Below are 22,155 nucleotides of genomic sequence, written 5' to 3'. Positions count from 1 at the left end.
GATTTCATTGATACATTTTTAAATGATCAATGTGATTCTAGAGAGTCTGAAGTGTAAAAATTCATAGTTTGAATTGTCACCAACATTTCTTGTTACTGTGCTTCTCTTTGTTAGCTCTGAGTCTTCCTGGAAGTGATTCTCAGAACAGGTAACGCATATAAACCATGTTTACTTTATCGTAAGTTTGAGAGTTTATTTATTTAAAACAAAGGACAAAAGAACAAAGATCAGGTGCAACAAGAAAAGACATATTATGCCAGGTTATAGCATTTCCACCTGTAGTCCTTTTGAAGTATATCGAGTACACATTTCTGTACCTTGCTGTGGACTTTCTTGTGGTCGGTCCACACGTTGAAGGAGCCCTGCATCAGCAGCTTCCCCAGCTCACTCAGGTTTCCCTGAAACCAACAACCCAATTTATCCCCAATTCTTAAAACCTGTGGCTCCTGGAGAAAAATATGTGCAAAAATGATTTCTAAATCCCCAAAACCAAATGCATTCAGACAGGCTAAATATTTAGTTCCAATGCTCACTGCTGCTGTTAGGAGACTTTCTTCTCACATTCCAGCGGCATTCTGGGGGTTTCTACCTTCTTAGTGACAACAAAACCCAATATCAGGCAAAACCATATTCCACATCAGTCGTGATTGCCTGAAAACCTCCTTCTTTCAGAATCAAGGTTATTTATCACAAATTAAACATATTTCTATCATAATTTTTTAATGAAAAGTAGAATAGAATAGAATAGAATAGAATAGAATAGAATAGAATAGAATAGAATAGAATAGAATAGAATAGAATAGAATAGAATAGATAGCGGTTATTGACATTATACATAGAATAATGTAATTCAGAACAATTCCCTTTAAACAATACAGACAATTACTTTGAATAAATAGCAGATAATAAATCTGCAAGGACAACAAATTTGCATTCAAGTACTCTGACTTAAAGTTAGCTTTTTTGCTATTTATTTATTTTTTTTCTTTTTTACAAATATTTTAAATTATGGCCAAAGTGTGATTATATAATCAAAGTTAATTGTTTTACAGAAAGAGGATACATGTAGTTTTTAAAATATTCAGCAACTTTCATTGAAAAGGGTGAACATTTAGAAATAATAAACAGTGACTGTGTTTCCAGGATAACCAAAAGCATTTTGTTGTATTTACTTTGACTTTTTCAGCTCACTATTTGAGTCAGAAAACAGGAAAATCCACAACGTTTGATGGGTTTGTTGCATGCTGCAATCATCCCAGTAAATAAAAGTTCATTCCAGTTTTCCGTCAACATTAACAGAAGTCTTAATTCAATGAAATTTTGCTTTGGTTCAAACCATACCTCCTAGTAGTGTCTGCCACTGACTTATGGAAGTTTTCCAAGCTGGAGGTTAAAGGTCAACCCTTTTTAGACCAGACAGTCATGAAGAATTGATGACTGATTTTCAGATGAGGACTGAACTGGAGACTATGTGCAACACATTTGGTGTTTCTGTATACTCACATCAAAACCAGTAATAGCGATCTGGTGCATGGAGTCGTTGACAGACTTGATAATGTCGATGACGGTGGCCAAAGCCTCCTCCAGCTCCACCATTCCCTCATCCTTACTGCACTTCAGCATCTCCTGTAGGGCAGGAGGAGGTTCCGTTCAAATGGACGGTCATTCTTAACCCTTTAACTACCCTAAATTAGTCAAAACAGCTAGACTGTAGCCAAAATTTTACCTAAACTTCAAAAGAGCCAAAAAAATCTTAGGAAATGCCAAAATAGTCCAAAAAGCTAGCAGAATGAACATTTTTAAAACTTTAAAACTGTAACTTTTTAAAATAATTATGAATAATAAAAAGGCAGGAATATTATTCCAGAATAAATCAACTTAAACCTTAAATAACTTTCAATATTTTACTCAAAATATATTTAGGTAAAATGAGCACAAGATAACATCGGGCCATTAATAACAATAAAATGGTATTATCTGGAGGGCCGGATCCGGCCCCCGGGCCTCGACTTTGACACGTTTTTTAATTTAATACAAATTTTTCCCAGTACAGCAGTTGTGTTTATTCAAAAAAACAAAGGTAAAAAGGCAATGTAACCTTATTTCCAAAGATACAAAACAGTTTTCCTTTAAGCAGTTTTTTCTTTTTTATTTATTTGACAAATGTTTAGGGAAAATAAGTCAAGCAGTCGGAATGTAATCAGAAATAATTCAAACAAAGAAATGATCAAACTCGTGTCATGAATCCTATTGTACAGTTTCATTGAAATTTGGGGCCCCATATGTGAAGAATTGTTGAAATTCTGAACCGAAAGCAAAAGCAACAACGTGTACAATGTGTGTGCACCTTTAGCATCAGCTGGTATTTGGTGATCCTCTGAACCGGCTTCAACAAGTAGGCATCCAGAGACAGTTTGTGGTCCAGTTTCTTCTGGCACTCCTGCTCCCACACAAACAGAAGGTTTATACAAACCCAACCATCCTAAATCTGCCGAAGCAGGATATGACACAATCATGCTCGCTGTGAAAACGACCTGCAGTCAAAGGTGAAGATCGTGCTCAGAAAGAGTTGATCACCTGAAAGAAGAGGCTGTCCCCGCACTGTCTCCACAAGACTTCAGAGAGAGGTTTGTTCTGGCAGTACTTCTCATACACCTGAAGCTCCTCCTTCTGGGACACAAACACAGGTCCAGATCCAACTGCTTTTAGCTGCAGTGTTGCTGTCCATCACATTGCACACCATTCAAGTGAGTGTCCTTTGACATGACATTTAACTCAGTATTTCAGTGCTGCAATGCATGGCTCTTTGCTGCTGCTGCATGGAGGAAATGATCGCATTAGAAGGAACAATGTGAGGAATGGTGGGCCTCAAAAATTCTTCCCCGCCATCTTGTTGGGAAAAAAACACCTGATTCAGATAGTCTGCAGTGGTCAGTATAATAATATGAAATCCTCAGACCAGACCGTCTGGCACCAACAATCATGCCACGTTCAAAGTCACATCAATCCTTCTCATTCTGATACTCGCTTTGAACTGCAGCAGGTCGTATTGACCATGACTACATGCATTGAGTTGCTGCCATGTGATTGGCTGATTAGAAGTTTGGGTAAAGAGTAACCAAACAGGTTATTTTCACTTCACTTACCCTGTTCAGAAAACAGCTTCCCACCAGCTCGGGTTTCTCCACACAGTTTTCCAGCTCCATCAGAAACGTCCTGCAGATGATGTCAACTCAGTCAGGAGAAACAGCACGACGTTTTGAAATCCTACATTAAAAGAAGCTCAACAGCTGGAATGTTCTTGTCATCCAGCAGCTGTGTCTGCTCATGTATGTCCTCTGTAAATAGATGCACATCATATTCAACATCACATCTCCTGATTGGCTCTTTTGTGGATTTTTCTGACATTTTACTTTTTTGACCAACCCTGCATCATACTCATTATTAATTCAGAACTGTATTGTTTTTACAGATGCACTAATCCTTCAATGATGATGTCCTGATAGTAAACTCACTAAAAGTGTTAACAAAATGAACAATTCAAAGAAGCATCAACTTAGAAAAAATGCACTAGCGCCTCCATTCAACTGTCAATCAAATATTTCTGACTTGTTTTCTTACTTAGACTGGGAATCGATAATGAAAAGTTAACCAATTAAACGCAAATCTGGAACGGCGGTTAATCGTTAATAATTTCAAGATTTGCGATTTTTTTTTTTTAGTTAGAGTATTTGCTAGCCAATTATTATCTGCAAATAATCATAATATGAAATCACACACAAAATTGTACATTTAGAACCTTTATTTTTAACCTTTTGAGACCTAAAGAGTCTAAAACTAACTTTTGTATATACTTAAATTTTCTGTATTTTCAATTTGAAAGACTATCTGCTGCTTGTTTGGTCTCAGTTTAACCAGCACAACCTCGTTTATGTGATGCTACATTTATTTCGTAATGTTTTCATTTTATATTGACACACTAGACATAAAATCAAGTAAAAACATAAAATTCAGTCTGGTAAAATGGGATTCATTTTGCTGTGGAAACCCCAAAAAAGTTTAACAAACTGTTTGTACAACATAGAATGAAAGTTTTAGGCATAATTTTATAAAAACAACAAGAATATAATTTGTCAACAAACCAATCAACATATTTTTGAATAAAATACAAAAATCCAGTCTAAAGTCACACCAGACAGCCAAAAAAATAAGAATTTTTCTCTTCTGTCTTATGACATTTTTCCTGGAATTGTTTTTTTTTTCCAGCTTTTTTTTCCCTCAAACATTTTCTTTGCTGTGTTTGTGAAAAATAATAAACATTTTTTTGGGAGAAGTTTGATCCAGCTGGATTTTATGAGCTGGAATCTGCTTAGGTGGGGGCGTGTCTGTCCATTCTGAACTGCTCACCTTCCGTAACGCCAGTGGGCGGAGCTTTCGCGGAGAACACAGAGTTTCCGCAGTTTTTAGACAACGCTGGTGCTTGCTTTTGTGGAAAATTCATGTTGGTTCCCATTCCAAAATAAAATAATAGTCAGTTTCCTTGTTGGATTTATAATAGCAGACAGCTCTGTTAGGCTCCGCCCCTCATAACAGGTGCACTGCTGCTGCATTAAAGCCGTCTGAATGACTTCCGTTCACCTCCTTATTTATTAAAATAAAAGACCATCTTTTGTCTAAAAACTACAAATAAATGCTGTATTTTCTCTTTAATTGAATAGAATCTCAATCACTGAATGTAAAAAATTGTTCAAGTTTATTTAGACGGAGTTTCATTTCTCTGATCTCACAGCTGCACAGCAGGACAACTGAGGGCGTTGATACATATTAACAAATAATTTCTATTCTATTAATCATGTGTTTTAACACAACAACATTCACAGCACACAACATTCACAAAAACACAATCAAATGAATGAAAAGCATTTCTCTTACTTGTTGTGAAACTCGTAGATCTCTGGGAGGTTCCCGAACAGCACGTCTCTTTTGTTCTCTAGTGATGGGGGGATGAGGTGGCTGAACTCGGAGTTATTCAGCTCAACATAGTAGCCCTGGGGAGGGAGGAGATTAGGATCTCAATCAGCTATGTGGAAAAAATCAAAACAGAGATATGACTTAAGCACTGTGAAAGCAGAAAATGTTCCAGAGGCTTGTTTGTTTGTTTGTTTGTTTGTTTGTGTTGGCTGAATCTGGCTATGGATCTAAAACCTCTTGGCTTTATTGTAATTACAATTGCTACTGAACACATACAGAGTGTTGTAATGTAGTGTTTCTGTTTAAGCTCTGAGATTTTATTCTCTTTTTTGATCTAAAAAATGTCATGTTTCTGTCTCACAGCTGGGGTCATATAATAATAATAATATTAATAATAATAGTAAACTTTATTTATAAAGCACTTAAATTGTCCATAAGACCCAAAGTGCTGACAGAATAAAAGCCTTTAAAAAATCTGACAAAAATAGATTAAAAGTGTATAAAAGAATGCTCATTTAGGAAAAGTTCAGGCTTTTCTTTTCAGTTTTTTACACATAAGTGGCAGTGTTGTTGGAAAGACAGTCTTCTTCTTGGTTCAAGCCAACTTATGTTCTGAAACTCTTTGGTTCTGTTCACATCGAACACAATTTGCACATCAGAACGTCGAGTTTCAATGTTAAGTCAATGTACAAACGCGATCAGAGGTCCTGCGTCACATTTTGAGCGCTGGAGGTCGCGGCTGGCAGCAGCGTGTTGAGAGTGTTGAGGCACAGTTTGGGCCAGAGTTCAAATATCTGAACTCTGGCAAAGATGACATCGAGCAATCAGGAACTCAGCTTTGGCCCGGGATGTGTGGATGATGCAATCAGCAGGTGAAGAACACAACCAACATGGAGGAGAATCTGATATTTCTCCTCCTGAACTTTATGATATTTGTATTATTTTTAAGGAAAAAATTATAATAAAGTTCCTCTAAATGTATTCTTATTTTTTCCTTCCTTGGATTATCGTAGGACAGAAAGTCGTCAAACGGGATCACAAAGAGACAGAAGTACCGCTGAAAGCAGCAGTCATTCAGATGCAGTAGAAGGTGAAGCTCACCAAACGGGAGAGTTTCTGAATGATCTCATCAACCCAGACATGGAGACACGATTACTGATGCTGTTGTAGAACTCTTCAGAATAAATAAACCAGATCTCTCAACATCATCTGTGTCTTCCAAGCATTGACTGGATATGAGATATACAGTCAATGCTTCCACCGTGAAGCTAAGAACATTAGATGGCAGCTCCTCCCAGACACATCTGGATGTTTTTGAAGTTTATAAACACATTTTTGGACAAACGTGAATTTGACGTGTGAATTGGATTAGCAGAAATAGTGCGGCATCTCCTAAAGCCTGCTGCTCTCCAACAGTAAGGAACTAAAAAGGTGTTGAGGGTGAAACATGCCATCAAGTACAGTCCAGGGTGTTTTACAGTCACACAACAACCTGGCCATGGAGACAAACGAACACAAACATGAACCTACTAACAAAAGGCTAAGAGACTAAATGTTTCTCAAAGTTTCATTGTGACTAACAGCTATGCATAATGACCACTCTAACTTTCTTTAAGTTTGCTTCAACTTGTACACTCTGCCTGAACAAAAGCCAGAGGAAATCATACATGAAGAGCTTGTACCTCCATGATGCTCTGCAGTTCCTCCACGTAGATCCTCTCTGTTTCTATTAACTCAGTCATGATGTGTCTGGAAGAAGGAAAACACCTTAATACTCAAAAACACAACCAAATGAAGGTGTGACTAGGATGTTACAGATATTGATAATAACTGGTATGATCTGACAGCATGTATGTTCAATGAACATATGTATGGATATATGAACATTGTTCATATATCCATATTTATTTGTTGGTTTTGATACATGAAATATGTATTTATCGTGGAGTTTGATTTATGCTGGTGAGGGAATTAAATGTTTTATTTTGTTTTCTTTTAGGCTTAAACTCCTCCCAAGAGAAGGAACGAAAGAGGCTGATGTGAGAGCAGCTCAGCTGTGATCAGAACCATGAAAGCAGGATAAAGAAAACCACATCAGCGTGTTTGTGAGCTGACCTGCGTCTGCTGGACAGACTCTCCTCAGACTCAGCGGGGACAACAACGTGTGTGGAGCCTCCCTGGCTCTCCTCGTGCATCACCTCAATCTGTGACGGAAACATGATCAATGAGCTTCATGTTCCTCATGACAAAATACTGACACAGAAACGTAAACCATGTCAAACCTTATTTTAAAATAAGATCAAAATGCGTCCCAGCAGGAGTGAAAGTTTAATTTATGAAAGGCTGATCTGTGGAGCTGCATGACTTTTCCACATGTGTTGATGTAAACTAGGGGTGTCCAAACTTTTTGCAAAGGGGGTCAGATTTGGTGGTTAAATGTTTGAGGGTCAACCAGCACATTGTTTGAACTATTTTAATAACATTGAATGCAAATGATCGTTTTAATTGACATGGCATGCCATGGCATTTACGTATTATTCACTCACATAAAAAAATAAACATCTAACATGTTTGAGTTCAAATTTATGTTCATTTTTCACACTACTTTTTTTATTTACAGCTGTATCTTAGCAATAAACTAGAGAGCTTCACAGAAGAGACACAGCAGTTTGTAGGAAATGCTTCATTGCATGTTAACGACTTTATGTAATAAATCTAAATTTGAACGAGGGCCGCATTTGGCCCACGGGCCGGACTTTGGACACTTTGGCCTGATGTAAACTATCAGGTCTGGATAAAGCTGAAGTATCGGCTCCTTCACGTGCAAACTGCGGTCATTATTTGAGCCAACAAACGTCTGATGAGTTCATCTGTAAAATCTTTGTTCAACACTTTGAGTTTGTTGGTTTGCTGGACTGATTGCTGAATTTTTATTTTTTAAAAAGTAACAGCATTCTTATTAGATATGTTTTTTGACTACAGACAGTTACCAAAGATCTGTGTGAGCTTAATGTTTTTGTTTTGTTAATCTTTTTATAGTGACCTGTTTTTGACAGACATGGTTTCTTTTTTTCTTTTGTTTTTTTTACACGAGTGCAGTGGAACACCTGCTATTTCTTTTGGGGCTTTTTCCTATGGAGAGAAAACAGACTCATCCCAATGTTTGTGTGTGTATTCTTGAGTTGTGCGTAACTTTGGATTTGTGTGAGCCTAATTCATGTTTTGTAACTCATATAATACATTCCGTGTATAAGTACCAAAATTATAAAATAAAAAAACACAATTTACACGAGCATAAATCAAAATTACAACAGCTTGAAACTGTAAGGAGGCATTTGGACCCATATGCAGGCAGGTGAGTTTAAAAGTGACCAAAACAGGCAAGGGCAAAAACAAAGACGAAGTAACAAGAAGGAATCAAAACAGGCAAAGGTCAAAAAAAGGCAAAAGATACAAAGAACAGCTCAGTGGTTGATAGGAGATGCTAGGCAATACTTTGAAGGAATGACGTCATAACGGGTTATATAAATATGGAGAGACTAATGAGGATAATGAGATACGCTGGGATGGAAGCAGCAGAGGAGGTCAGTATTCTGGAGAGAGCTTCCTCTGGTGGTTGGAAGGAGAACTGGAAGTCCGAGACCTGACAGAAACTAACTATGCGCACTAATCTTTAAAGAGCGGACTGGTCTGGTGTGTACCGCTCAGTGGGAACGAGTCATTACTGTACCTTGATTCCTGCCTTGTTCTTGCGAATGTTTTTCTTCTTGTTGGGATCAACGTCTGCTGCCTGTCTACCAGTGTTTGAGTTATCAGAGGCTCTTCGAGCGAAAGCTGAAACACAAAAAGAAAACATGAAAAATGTGTTGATGCTGAGAGTCGATGAAGAGGAGCTCAGAAGCTTCAAATGAAGAAGAGTCATTATAGAACAAAGTTCTGCAGACAGATTATGTAACACAGAAGTACATGTTCATTGAGAGTTACACTGTATCATCTTCAGAATAAATCAGCTGAAACTCAAGCCCAGCTCACATTGCTGACTCCCTGTATTCCTTGGGGGGTTTCTGACTGAAGGACGTTTGGGTGAGGAATCGGGCCTCGGAGCAACGGGCTGAATGGGTCTGGTCTGTTTGGCTGACAGTCTTTTAAGGCTGACATGGCGCTTCTCAAACATCTCTTGAACATCCTCCAGTCGCTTCAGCACCATCTGGACGCTGCCCTGCACACAAACACACCACCCACCGTGGGTTCTCCTCCTCCTGAACCTTCAGTGTGGAGCAGCCAAATGCATCATACCTTCAGGTCCTCGGACAGAACCACCTCGTACTGGTTGTGGAGGTTCTTCAGTTCTGTAAGCTGGTTCTTCTCTGCTGACTCCAAAAAGTTTTCAATGTCCGTCAGAGCTGACTCCGCCCCTTCCTGTGACTGACACTTGTCCACAGCTTGGGAGGCCAGAAGATAGATACCAGATTCACACCACTGGTTTACCTGAAGGTAAAAACAAACATTGACATGGATCTGTGAAGAACTTATTCCTCTCTCACAGACTACCTCTATAAAACTTCCATGCCGTTATTAATATGATGGTCACAGATGAAATTTACTTCATTAAATTATACATCAACTCCTGATAACTGGAGTGAAAAGGATCACCTCCTGCTTGAATCAGTCAAAAGACATCAGAAGTGGAGTGAGTTTGCGGGTGGCAACTGCTGATGTGATAACCTATTTTAACCCCTCAATACCTGAGATGTCGTCTGTGACACTTAAACACAAAATATTTAACTTACTGTAACTTTTTAACCATGAACACAATAATTCTAGTAGATTCTAAAGAGAAAAGCGGCTTGATGAGCCGCTTTTCTCTTTAGAATCTACTGGAATTATTGTGTTAACAATTAAAAAATTACAGAAACGAACTGTGGTTCACTGTAAGCAAACAAAATGACTTTAAAAACTGTTGTGGAATAAACCACAGTGTAGTGGAACCAGCAGTGTTTTCAACATGTTCCCCATTTAAATATAACGATTTCATTTCCACCTCACAAAACCTACCAAAGCTCTGACTATTCACTAGTGCTGCCACAAAAGATTGTTTTAACAGTCGACTAATCACCATTATTTTTTCTGATTAGTCGACTAATCAGGTCATGCCCTAGCTACATGCTAGCCAAAACAGCTAGCATGTAGCTGAAATATTAGCTAAACTCCAAATTAGCCTAAAAAAACCTCAATAAATACCAAAATAAATGCCAAAATAGTCCAAAAAGCTAGCAGAATGTCATTATAACTTTCAACTTTACTACTCCCTGACTCCATATAATATAGAGTAACGACTAATCGACTATTACATTTATAAACTAACGAGGTCAAATGTCAAATTCCAAGGGTTTCATTACATCTAAAGCTTGTATTTGTGGTCTGTCCTTATATGACACTCTTACCTTGTCGATGCCGATATGGATCTGCAGGGATTTGGACAAAACATCTCGCTTCTTCATGACTTCGTTGCTGAAGTCATCGCAGACCCGCCGCAGCTCCACACATTTGGGCCGGATGGAGTCCACCGCGTAGTGGTTACTCTGGATGAGCTGGTCGCCGTGCAGCGCGTGCAGCTGCGCTTTCTCCAGCGTGGGCTGTAAACAACAACAGCTGATCAGGATGACATCATTTAGGCAAACAAATGAACTCGGATACTAAAATGTATGATGTCTTCATTGTATTTAATGCTCTGCTGACCTTTCATTGTCCTTATTGCAGTCACTAACCTGTCTCTCTCTTTAGCTTCGTAACAGATGTTCCAGTGTTTTTGTGGTTCTATCCGTGTCTCTCTTTCCTGACTTGAGCTGTGTACTACTGATTTCTAACTTACTAGTAATCTAAACTAAAACTCTAGTTACAATTCTTTTCGTCTTTGTGGTGACCTTGTGAAGGTCAGTCCCAGAGGACAGCTTTTACTTAATGCTACATATTATCTAAAATCTGTTACATGTTGATTATGGGCTGCAGGGCTCAACACTATTACAGTAGAAATTTAATAGTCCAGATAATCACCAGCAGGGATGGTGAGATCTCAAAAAAGCAGGACAACATTTCACAAAGCCTGCCACGTGTAAGTGAGTTGACCTCAGTTCAGATAGATAGATGGACAAACTGAACGGATTGGAGACTCAGGTCGATGCTCTGTTTGTCCACATGCATCGCATCGAAGTCTCCCTCGGGAAGTTGGAAACCATCTTGGAGTGAGTTACGGCTCAATTTGACTGGATCAGTGAATATTCCACCATAAACCAGCACCTGGACATTCGACTGGCCTAAACAATCATCTCTGATCAGGAACTCCCGGGGCAAGGACACACTCCCTTGGACTGAACCAAAACAATCCGCTGAAGGTGCGATAAGCAGAGCGCGTTGTCATGGAAACCTACATTCCTCCCCTCTTCATGACTGGAGTGTGAATGTGTGTGTTAACTGACCGATGCTTTATCCTCCAGCGCTTTCAGCTCCTTCAGAAGAAGCTCCACTCTGGCTGCACAGTCAGCAGTGTCTGCTAGTGTGTTTAAAGTGTCCATCAAACCGTCGAGAGTCACTTTGACCTGAAACAAAGGTTGAAGAAGAAGAAACGTCAGTATTTTTTCAAAAAGGTTTAGCTTGATTTGAAACTTTTTACTGTGTTAACATTACAAACTAAAAGGCCCAGGAACAATCCTGCTGTTGGCCAACACTCTTTATCCCGTCATTATCTGGACCACACCAGCAAAAAAATACCCTTAATTCAAGATCAAAACCATTGCTGAGCCCTAAAAAATAATCATCTGACTTATTGTTAATTTGATTATTTCATACTGTAATAAACGTTACAATAAACGTTTTATTCTCTTTTCTTTCCAGAGTATGTCACACAACAATATTCAGCATCACAGCAGAGATTCTTTTTGAAGTACTGCAGTTTGACGTCTCTGCAGAGAACTATTATTCCAGAGGCAGTCACTCATACTCTACCTCTCTGAAGTCCTTCTCAAAGTGGCGCAGCTGCAGGCACTGCTCCAGCTTGAGGTGATGTTTACTCCAGAACTGCTCGAAGGCGTTGTCGGTCTCATCCAACTGTGCCATCAGCCTAGAACGCACAGCAGCATCTTCAGCATCACATCATGTTCACGGTGCAGACTGTGTCAGAGGGTTGAAGTACGCCACCTTTCCACTGTGGTTTGGTTCTCCATCTCATCTGGGTTGAGTTCATGGTTCTCTGACTTGGCAGCTTGCTCCTTTATACAACCAGACAGGGTGGAGCCCTGTCGAAGGGCCAGCTTCAGCTCATCCTGATGCCAACACACAACATGGTTCCTTCAGATCAGAGGTACATTTCTGATCAAACAGGCTGGACATTTGGAATGTTTTAATCAATATTTTTGGAGTTCATGTCTACTGACAGCAGTCCCTGTAGAATCCTGGAGGAATGATTTACCTTTTCTATTTATGTATTTTAATCACATACAATTGGGCTGAACTACATTTTTATGGAATTAGGGGTCTATCATTCTATTGGCTTGAAAGCTAATTAACAAATCGCCAGCAGTTTGTACAAATTAACAAGAAAAAAATCAGATTTTCAAAATGTTTTTAATGGGGTCCCTCAAGGATCTCTTCAAGACCCCTTTGCTTTTTATTTTGTTTATTAATTACATCTGCAATGTTTTTAAAAACATCAAATTTTGTTGTTTAGAGATGATAATTCTATTTATTGCTCTGGAACAGACCTAGCTGAATTAATAGCAATTACAAAACTAGAATTGGATAAGACAAAAAAAATAGTTTTATGATAACAAATTATCAATAAATTAAGAAAAAACTAAATGTATGGAAATAACATGTTTATTATTATTTAAAAAGTAAGATTGGCAAAAACATCAGAATTTTATATAAAGTAAAGATAATAGTTAATGCTTAATAGTGACTCCTTGCGTATGTAACGCTGCTCTTTTCTTCTTCCTTATTTGAATTACTGTATGGTGAAAAGCTTACTCATACCAAGGCATTGTTTCTGTTACAGAAAAGAGCAGGAAGAATTATCCAATAAAAAGGCTGCAAAAAGAACCAATCATTTGTTTGCAAAATCTCATCTGCTTAAACTTGGTTGATTTAAAGATTTTTTTTGTTAAAAATTACAGTAAATCAAAGAACATAAACCCTGGAGCTCCGGTGTTAAGGGTTAACCAACAGAGTTTCATCGACTGTCTGCTTTACTTTGAGGTGGTTGTGTCTGTCAGTGTGAGCAGCCAGCAGGTCTTTGGTGCTCTGAACGTCTTTGGGAAGATCCGTCTCAGCCAGCTCATTACCAAACCGCTGCAGCATCTGGGCAGTGGATTTCACCGTCATGGCAAAGTTTTCTATAGCCTGCGAAAAAAAAAAAAAAAAAAAAACAGATAACACATGGGTCCGTTGCAGAACAAACTCATCTGTCTTACATCCTAGTTTCAGGTCAGTAGCTGTAAATACAAGCCTCATGAATTCAATTGGCAGTTTTAGTGACTTAGACGCAGCTTCCTCTGTAAGTTGTGTTTTTATGAGCAGTAATAAGCATCGATTATGCTATTGCGTTGAGCCCACACTGAGTCCCTTTGCACTGAGCCATCCCTCATGTTTGCATTACCTTGTGGGAGTCATTCCAGCATGTTAACGTTCAGTATGTTAAGAACTTTAATGCTACTGAGGTTTTTAAGGCTAATTTTCTTTAGCTAATTTTGAGTTAAGCTAATATTTTAGCCATTTTCTAACTTTTTTTTTTGGCTAATTTGGCATCTACTGAGGTTTTTTGGGGCTAATTCTAAGTAAACTTAGTATTTTAGCAACATACAAGCCTTTTGGCTAATTTGGCGTCTACTTATGTCTTTGGGGCTGGGCGGCTGGGTGGCTCAGTGGGCTAGGTGAAGGGCTGGCACCACCCAGGAGCCCTGGGTTCAATCCCAGGGTTGTCCACTGATCCCCACCCAGATTGGGTCCTTAAGCAAGACCTAACTGGGTCCCTGTGCCCCTCAAGTACAGGGTTGTGTCAGGAAGGGCATCCGGCGTAAAAACTCTGCCAAATCACTGATGTGAAACAGTGGGTGCTGTTACACTGTGGCCGAAAGTGAACTACTACTTATGTCTTTGGGGCTAATTCTGAGTTAAACTAGTATGTTAGCAACATGTTAGCTTTTTATGGCTAATTTGTCAACATGCCCGCACCATCTTTACCTACAATTTTTTTAGAATTTATGGGACTTGTAACATGATAAAAAACACATTTTATTTGGGAGATGATTACACTTTTAGCTTTCCAAAGGATAAAGTTATGCTGCAATCTGAATGAAGGATGGAGAACAACATTGTTTTTATTGTTTGTTCCTCTACAGCAGGGGTATTCAAATCCAGGCCTCGAGGGCCGGTGTCCTACATGTTTTCCAACCAACCTTCCATTGAAGCTCCTTATTGGCTGCTAATTTCCAGGATCAGGTATGTTAAGCCAATAAGGAGCTTCAATGGAAGGTTGGTTGGGAAACATGTAGGACACCGGCCCTCGAGGCCTGGAGTTGAATACCCCTGCTCTACAGCAGGGGTGCCCAAACTTTCACTCAAAAGGCCAAAATCTACATAGGATCACAGTCCACGGGCCAAATACAATATTTTTTTTGCAGGTAACAGAAGAAAATAAAGAATATGGTTTAATACATTTATTGTGATTCTGTATTCATTAAGATAACACACATTTGTGAGAATAAAAAGTGAGTAACATTTGTCATTGAAACCTTAAACAGCACCCACTGTTTCACATCATTGATTTGGCAGAGTTTTTACACCGGATGCCCTTCCTGACACAACCCTGTACTTGAGGGGCACAGGGACCCAGTTAGGCAGTACATTTTAAATTGAAAAACAAGAGCAAACTAAACAGACTTTCTTCCAATGAAAACATCAAACTGGGATCCTAATGAGAAACGTGGAGCTGCTCTTGGACTTTATCCGTGTGTCGTTGTCGCTCCAGCTAGCTGAAAAAGCCGCTAAAAGCATCTGAAGTGACCGTGAAGCCTCTTGGGAATTTCTGACACAAATAGGCCCAGGCCCGACTCCCTTTGGGGTTGTTTCACCCATAGCTGCAGGCAAAGAAAGTGCCAACAGCACCACCCAGAGGCTGAAAGTATATTACAGGCGTAGAGTTTTGGAACCAATGGGAAATGGATAAGGGGTTTTAGCTAAACATGCTGCGTCTTCCGCAGCCACGACTTGGTGGGCCAAAAGATAAGCTTTGGCGGCCCAAATTTCCCCATGGGCCCCATCTTGGGCACCCATGCTCTGTTTACGTCTGTTCAGTTTCAAAGTCAAATCAGGGAGTTGTGTCCCACAACTTTTTCTTTTCTTTCAGTCTCATATATTTGCAGACCATCTGATGCCGAGTCGGCAGCCAAACAGCTGCAGTGATGTAAGAGGACAATCATTTGGGACAAAACCAATGTACTTCCTTCAGAAACTGACAGGGTTAGAATCATAAAACTGTCCTCCGTCTCTGCTAAAGATGCCTCCACAACTTGATGTTCAGGATTGTTTTGTGCCATGTAGCTCAGGATGTTAGCTTACAGTTCGATGATGGATCCACTGACTGTGGTTATAATCCAGGCTTCCTCCAAGCTCCCGCGTCAGCTGGCTTCTGTCCACGTAACCATGAAGGTCTGACAGTGAGTTCAGCATCACGATCTGAAAACACAAGTAGAACTGTCAGCCTGTTTACTGCAGTCACAGTCCGTCAATCTTTGATACAGCTTTAGTTTAACTGATGTTCCATTTTAAATATGAATAAAATCAGTTCTACCCACTGTGGAGTCAACTGGAACCCCATTGGCAGACTAGGACAAAATGTCTGAGACCCAAACTTTTTTATTAAAATGTTGAAGTTCCTTTAAAATGATAGAGCAGGAAACCAGCTGACCACCAGTGGTCACATGCAAGTCCAGGGGGAATACACACAACCTGCGTGGGTTCAAGATTCACTGTTAAAAAAATATTGTCGGAACGTTTTGGCGTTCTAAAGCCAGGTTCATGCTGATTGTGGAAGAGCTGCAAAGTGGAGTACTCGCGGAATCTGCTTCACCTTCAGTTCACACCAGGTGTTTATTTTTCCGGGACGGTCGACAGGCATTTCTGGTCAGCTGTGGTAATTTACAGCTTCTACAATTAATTTGACATCGTCCATCTTGAATTGTCACCAACTGCTCTCTGTCTCTCTTTCATTAATTGTATTTTTAAACATCCAAAACCACACTCCATTCCATAGTCGGCCCACTGCATTTATCTGTGTTTTCTCAGTCTGTGACTCCTCCGGTTCGTCACTAAAACTCCGACAACTCTAGATGCTTGTATAAAACTTTAGCATCTAAAGGTGCTACAGGAATTTCTCAGGAGGGGAGAGCAGTTGAAAAGCACGCCAGCCCGTCCACTATGTGCACACACACACTCACAGCGAGCCTGCATGGAGAAATGGCATCAGCTGACTCAGAAGCGGCTCGAAAATATCCTGATAATCGCGGGAGACAATTATCATCCAGAGCAGATGTTTATTATGAATGAAACTGGAAAATTCTGGAAAAAGATTCCCTCTCAAACTTAAGCATGGACAGAGTGACAGTCCTCATGAAAAGTTCACAGTCTATTGTCCTGGATAAAAAAAACTTCATGTTGAGCAATACTATATTTTCTTTATTTAAATATTTACAAAGCATGATCTACAGAAGTCTTTTTGATGATATTGATCGGTAGCAGACATTTTTGGCCGCGGGGGATGGGGTGAGATGGAGACGGGGATTCTCCATATTGACAGATTCCGCGGATTTACAGAGGTCCCCGGTTCCCTAACCTCCGCGAATAAAGTGGAATACTGTATTTTCATCTCTACAGTCGGTTTAGATACAAAAACATGATTACATGTGTCAATAGCAGTATTTCATTGTGAAAATTGGCTATATTTTGAAAATTGACCAGATTTTCTTGTTTGTCTTGGCGTAACTTCCTGTCAGGATTGACGCGGATTGCTTGCGGCTTGAACAAAGGGTAGACCAGACGCCGAAACAATCGCTGCGGAGGACAGCTGTGCTTCGGCACTGGTGTGGACTATACCATAGGTTGACAAGGGTGCTGAATGGAAGCGGCCTCCATCCTCCTTCTGCGTGCGGTGTGAACCACATGTAAGCATCTTTTAAAACTTTGCCTAAATAATTTCCTCACATTGTTCGGTTGATAAGTTTTGAATCTCTTATTTTTAACGATGAGGGACAAAGTGATACCTTCATTTTGAAGTCATCCTTGTGCATCTTTATCCCAATATCCGTTACAGTCCTGTGGAAGAACCTGGACGGCCTAAGCACCAACACCAGCTGAAGATGTCCCGGGAAAGCCCCCTGAACAGAAGACAAACCAGCATTTCAAATGATGTCGCCAGCAGAAATGAGCTTGAATGAGTTTGTTTAACCCTTTAACAACTGAGGCGTCTTCAGTGACGCTAAAACACAAAATCTTTAACACACTGTAACCTTTCAGCCGTTAACATGATCATTCCAGTAGAATCTGAAGAACAGCTGCTCGATGATTATAGTAAATCAAAGAACATCAACACTGGAGCTCCAGTGTTAAAGGGTTAAGCTAAACAATGACATAAGGGTAACACAGTGAAAAAAACTGAGCAGCTGTCAGAACCAAGCAAACTCAGTGCACTGATGTAACAGGTGGCAAAGAAGTTAAAATCAGGCAGAGAAGGAAAAAACTGTGTCTAGAAAGGCAAGAACGAACAGAAATAAAACTGGAATTCAAAAAACAGTTTATAGGTTTTAAAGGGTCCATAACATGATTTTCTTCAACCTTTCAGAGTAAACTAAATCCATATATATGATCATATATTACCTCTGGAACAGTGAAAAACGAATATTTCATTACATACGAGTCATTTTTGTGGAACGTTTTAATACACAGAAGCAAAATGACTCGATCTCTGAGGCTCCGCCTTTCACTCCTTGTCGGCCCCGCCCATTTCACAATGTCATCCTTGAGCCTGCTTCCCCGAGCCTCCTTAGCGTGACCAAACTTTGTAAACAAAACCACGTGACTAAAGATCTCTTCAGTCATTGGCCAGCAGTTATGGGGGCGGGTCAAAACAGAAGAGAAAGATGGATTCACTGCGGTCTGAAAATGCTTGCCAGGATGTTCACTTATTCAAATTCTGTATTTTTCTGATGTATTTTGATCGTCTGTATGAAGACCAGGTTCAACAGTTTTTACTGCAGCTTTGGTACTGTGGAGGAATCCTGCATGATGGTTACTGGAGACGCTACAGCTACACATGCTAACAAGTGTTTGTGACGTGTAGATTGTCGGTAGAATCAATGTGAATCACGTTAAAAGTTGTTTTATTGAGCATGAATTCATCCGACCACATTTGAATGAGTTTCCGTGTCTCATCGTTGTGGTGTAATTTCATTGTTTTTAAGAGAATTCTGTTGAAACTACAATAGAGCTTTAAGATGACGTCACGGCAGCAGCCCGCACGTGTCGCATAATAAGACACAGAAAAGAGAGTTATACGTTTTTCAGTGTTAAAATAAACGTTGTAACAAGTAAACAGTCATAACAATTATTTCCTTTCAGCTAACATGACAATCAAATGCTCTACATTTGTCACCGATTGTCTCATTTCTAACATGTTTACATCACATGACTATCGGGTACGGTGGCCATTTTGGTTCAGTTGTTCCTCTTGGTTCGTTTCGTATTCAGACTGAGGAATCTCAGAGTGAACAGAAGTTCAGTCTGATTGAAAACGAACCGAGACCACCTTGAAAGATGGGTCAGATTGCTGTTCCTACTCCTGTGGTGCCAAGGTAGTTATCCTCTGTCATGATACAGATTCTGGCAGGAGATAACTGCCTCGGCACCACAGCTCTGCTGAGAAAGTGGGTGTGTTTTCGTTGTAGTCTGGGGGCGGAGCTTGCAGCACAGATTTTTCCTGGAGGGAGCTGTTTGCATCGTGCTGACATCAGCATGATACCACCCGCTCGTTTTGTGGGTATGGGAGGGGCTGCTGCAGACAGCGCAGGTTTTTAGAGGATAACTCAGAAATGGATGAACGGATTAAAACACCGCTTTGGGGTTGTGAATAGTGAGGAATGAACAGTATAATACACTATAATACAAAAAGTAGAATTTTCGTGGTATGGCCTCTTTAATGAAAAAATACATTTTTGTCTTCTCAGATTTGTGTAACAGATTTAGGTCTGCTCAGTCATAATGGCTCTAATGGATGTTGTGTGCTGTGTCCCTGTTGTGTGAGTGCTACGTGCGCGTTTATCATTTCAGTGTCAGAATGTGAATGTTTCCCGCCCTGACGTACGCCGGCGCAGTGACAGGTGATGGACACTAAGCAGAGGACTTACAGCGATCCTGGACAAACATCCCCTGACGGAGCTCCATTTGTCCTTCCGCCGGTCCATGATGATGATGAAGCCAATGCTGGCAGCATCCAGGCTGGAGGCGGGAAAACAGGGGGGGGTCAGACAAAGACGTCTCCACATACTCAGAGGGTGATGCTAACACATTGTTGGTTTTCTTCTCAGCAGTTGGTGAACATTTTTTGTGGTGTCTGCTTAGATTCTCGTTCATTCAGGAGGATTCCAATAAAAAAAAGCAATGAAAAAAAGTTAAATCCTTAATGATGGAAGAGTTTCACCTCTTCTCTAATAGGTTTTCTCAGTCCTCTTGAAGAAAAGGTGAAATATTTTCAATAATTAAAGATAATCTAAGTTTTTGTTTTTACATTGTTTTGTTTTTGTTGTTGTAAATGTCAACCTTTATCTTCCATGATGTTCATTGGAGAAGAGTGACATAAAAATATGATGGGTGAGACCACTCTGGAGGGGTTGCTGTTACAACTCCGGAAACATCCTCAGATGTGGAAAACTTTACATGAATGCACCTATCGTATGTACATTAGAGGAATCTGATCATGTGGGGATGATGGACAGGTCTGGGACGTGACTGTTGGTGCAGGTGTGATTCAGGTGAGGTGGATGTACCTGGGGATGCTGGTCAAGTACGTAACGACGTTGAGAAAATCCTCCTCAGGAACGTCACTGAAGCCTGAGTACTCAGGAAAAATAATAATGGGTGCTCCATCCTTTCCTCGCCCGCCTGCACACAAACACAAATCATCTAATATTTCCACGCGTCTGCCATCTTAACCCTAGAACACTTTTACTATGAAGTTACACCATCACTTTTGCTGGGTAATTTTTACCTGATATATTATCTAATAAAAAGTATTTGTCATAAAAAGTAAATCAAACTATAGCAACACATGGTAATTTGGAGTAGTTTTCTCTTAGTTGGCAAGCTTTAAATGGACTACAACACGCACGGTTTCTACACAATAAAACTCTGCTTTTTACACCCGTCTTGGGACAACTTCAGACTATGATAGTTCAGACTAAACAGACATTTTCTGATCGTAATTATTACAGTTCTCAGAGTCAGTGAACGCACCGGAACTGAAGATACCAAAAAAATTTAGAAGTTTTGTAACTGAAACTTTCAGATTTGTAAACAAAAAATAGAGTTGAAAGTGAAAAAAAGAGATTTGAAACTGAAAAATAAGTTCTGAAATAAAAAATTTGAGTTTTGAAACCTAAAAAAATTTGTGGTTTATTGATGTTAATTTATCATGTGATTGATTTTCAAAGTATGAGGGGGATCCTTTGACTCAAAAGGGACTTTTAAATCTTCCACTGTACAAATAGCTTCTACCTTAAATGTCCCACCTGTCGGCGTGCTTCAGGTAATGTTTAGTATTTTTCTATGAGTCCAGATACGAATCATTTAGCCATGTGACCAAGTCATGTGTTCTATAAACAGGTGAACACTCTTCTCATTTGGATGTTTTCTTCAAAGAATACAAATGGACAGTTTTTTTTTTTTCTTTTGTAAATTGTACAAATGTTGAGAGGAGTAGGTATTTAGCATGAGAAAAACGTACCTGACAGCAGGGCGAACTGCCGATGAAGCTGCTCGATGATATCCACTGCCAGCAGGGGCCTGATGTCCTGCTGCATGATCTCATCTGCAGGAGGACATACGACACGTGCACAGATGAAGGAAACGTGAAGGATGGATGAAATAATAGTCAGTCTGCTCAAGATTTTCAAAGGTTAGTTACAAATAGTAGATAGCATTGCAAGGTCAGAGATTAAACTTGTTGGGTGATTTTGTACATTTCTTTTCTCCAGGGATTGTGCAAATGGATATCTGCAGGTGTTTCTAAAGAGAAAATAAAAACAAAAATCCTCATACTTTGAATATTGGCTAAGGTAAATCCAGCCTTCATCTGTTAATTAAGCCTCTGCCTCGTCTCCTCTTAAAGTCCCAATCCAGCCTTATTTTTTCCATTATAAAATTGTTGCCCGTGGTCTTTTAATTATGATTATCAAGTTTTCATCCAGAATCAAAAACCCTTTGTTGATCTTTAAGGCATATTTTTATGCACAATGGCAGTAGCTTATCAGAAATACAATTCTGGGTTGTGGGCGGGACTGTTGACACAGAGCAACCCCGCCCCCCTCCCTGTTGCTGAGAGCTCTGTTTGCAGGAGTGTTGAACGATCATTAGTCTGAGCTTTTTCTAGCATCCACTTTTCTAATCCAACTCAATTTGAATTAGAAAATGATCAGAATTGCAGTTTTAGTCATAAATTATTTTATATAGGTCCTTTATTATGAGAAAAATTCTACAGGAACATATTAAAAACACAAAAAAGACAGTTTTCATTGGAGCAGGTCTTTATTTTATTTTTCCTCCTGGGTTTTATGTGCCGTATGGCAGGGGAGTCAAACTCAATCGCACAAGGGACCAAAATCCAAATCACACCTTAGGTCTCGAGCCGAACAGCATAAACATTTATTGAACACTCTAAAACTAAACTAAAACTGTAACTTTTTAACATAATTATGAACTAGATATATAGCATTACCTGTGATAATGCTAGTGTGAATGTTGTAATCTGAATTTGACTGATGAAGATGATAGTACTGATAGCTGAAGATGCTGAAACTGCCGGTCTCCTGGGCCCGGCGGTCTCCTCCCCACGTCGGGAGTGGGATCCCCGAGATTTAGCAGGGG

At 39.7% G+C, this 22,155-nt stretch overlaps 1 protein-coding gene across 6 annotated transcripts in view; it reads right to left on the bottom strand.

Moving 5' to 3' along the window:
* The window catches only part of mcf2l2 (MCF.2 cell line derived transforming sequence-like 2), a 56,446-nt gene that overhangs the window by 12,917 nt on the left and 21,374 nt on the right, over positions 1 to 22,155 (bottom strand). For 5 of the 6 annotated variants that reach the window (XM_024261398.2, XM_036210965.1, XM_036210966.1 and 2 more), the window contains 21 exons: positions 21,017 to 21,100; positions 20,061 to 20,175; positions 19,422 to 19,512; positions 17,283 to 17,396; positions 15,583 to 15,699; positions 13,216 to 13,365; positions 12,166 to 12,290; positions 11,974 to 12,088; positions 11,448 to 11,567; positions 10,416 to 10,607; positions 9,268 to 9,459; positions 9,004 to 9,190; positions 8,702 to 8,805; positions 7,087 to 7,175; positions 6,654 to 6,720; positions 4,933 to 5,048; positions 3,147 to 3,216; positions 2,578 to 2,670; positions 2,348 to 2,440; positions 1,504 to 1,626; positions 318 to 398 (listed from right to left, as the gene is read on the bottom strand). In XM_024261398.2, coding sequence (XP_024117166.1) covers positions 318 to 398; positions 1,504 to 1,626; positions 2,348 to 2,440; positions 2,578 to 2,670; positions 3,147 to 3,216; positions 4,933 to 5,048; positions 6,654 to 6,720; positions 7,087 to 7,175; positions 8,702 to 8,805; positions 9,004 to 9,190; positions 9,268 to 9,459; positions 10,416 to 10,607; positions 11,448 to 11,567; positions 11,974 to 12,088; positions 12,166 to 12,290; positions 13,216 to 13,365; positions 15,583 to 15,699; positions 17,283 to 17,396; positions 19,422 to 19,512; positions 20,061 to 20,175; positions 21,017 to 21,100 — 2,438 coding nt within the window. The remainder of the gene's footprint in view (positions 1 to 317; positions 399 to 1,503; positions 1,627 to 2,347; positions 2,441 to 2,577; positions 2,671 to 3,146; positions 3,217 to 4,932; positions 5,049 to 6,653; positions 6,721 to 7,086; positions 7,176 to 8,701; positions 8,806 to 9,003; positions 9,191 to 9,267; positions 9,460 to 10,415; positions 10,608 to 11,447; positions 11,568 to 11,973; positions 12,089 to 12,165; positions 12,291 to 13,215; positions 13,366 to 15,582; positions 15,700 to 17,282; positions 17,397 to 19,421; positions 19,513 to 20,060; positions 20,176 to 21,016; positions 21,101 to 22,155) is intronic. The other variant, XM_024261399.2, reaches the window with a different exon arrangement.

This window comes from Oryzias melastigma, unplaced genomic scaffold (genome assembly GCF_002922805.2).
Source record: "Oryzias melastigma strain HK-1 unplaced genomic scaffold, ASM292280v2 sc00325, whole genome shotgun sequence".
Classification (NCBI taxonomy): Eukaryota; Metazoa; Chordata; class Actinopteri; order Beloniformes; family Adrianichthyidae; genus Oryzias; species Oryzias melastigma.
The sequence above is the reverse complement of the archived record's forward strand: the minus strand, read 5'-3'. Positions and strand labels throughout refer to the sequence as shown.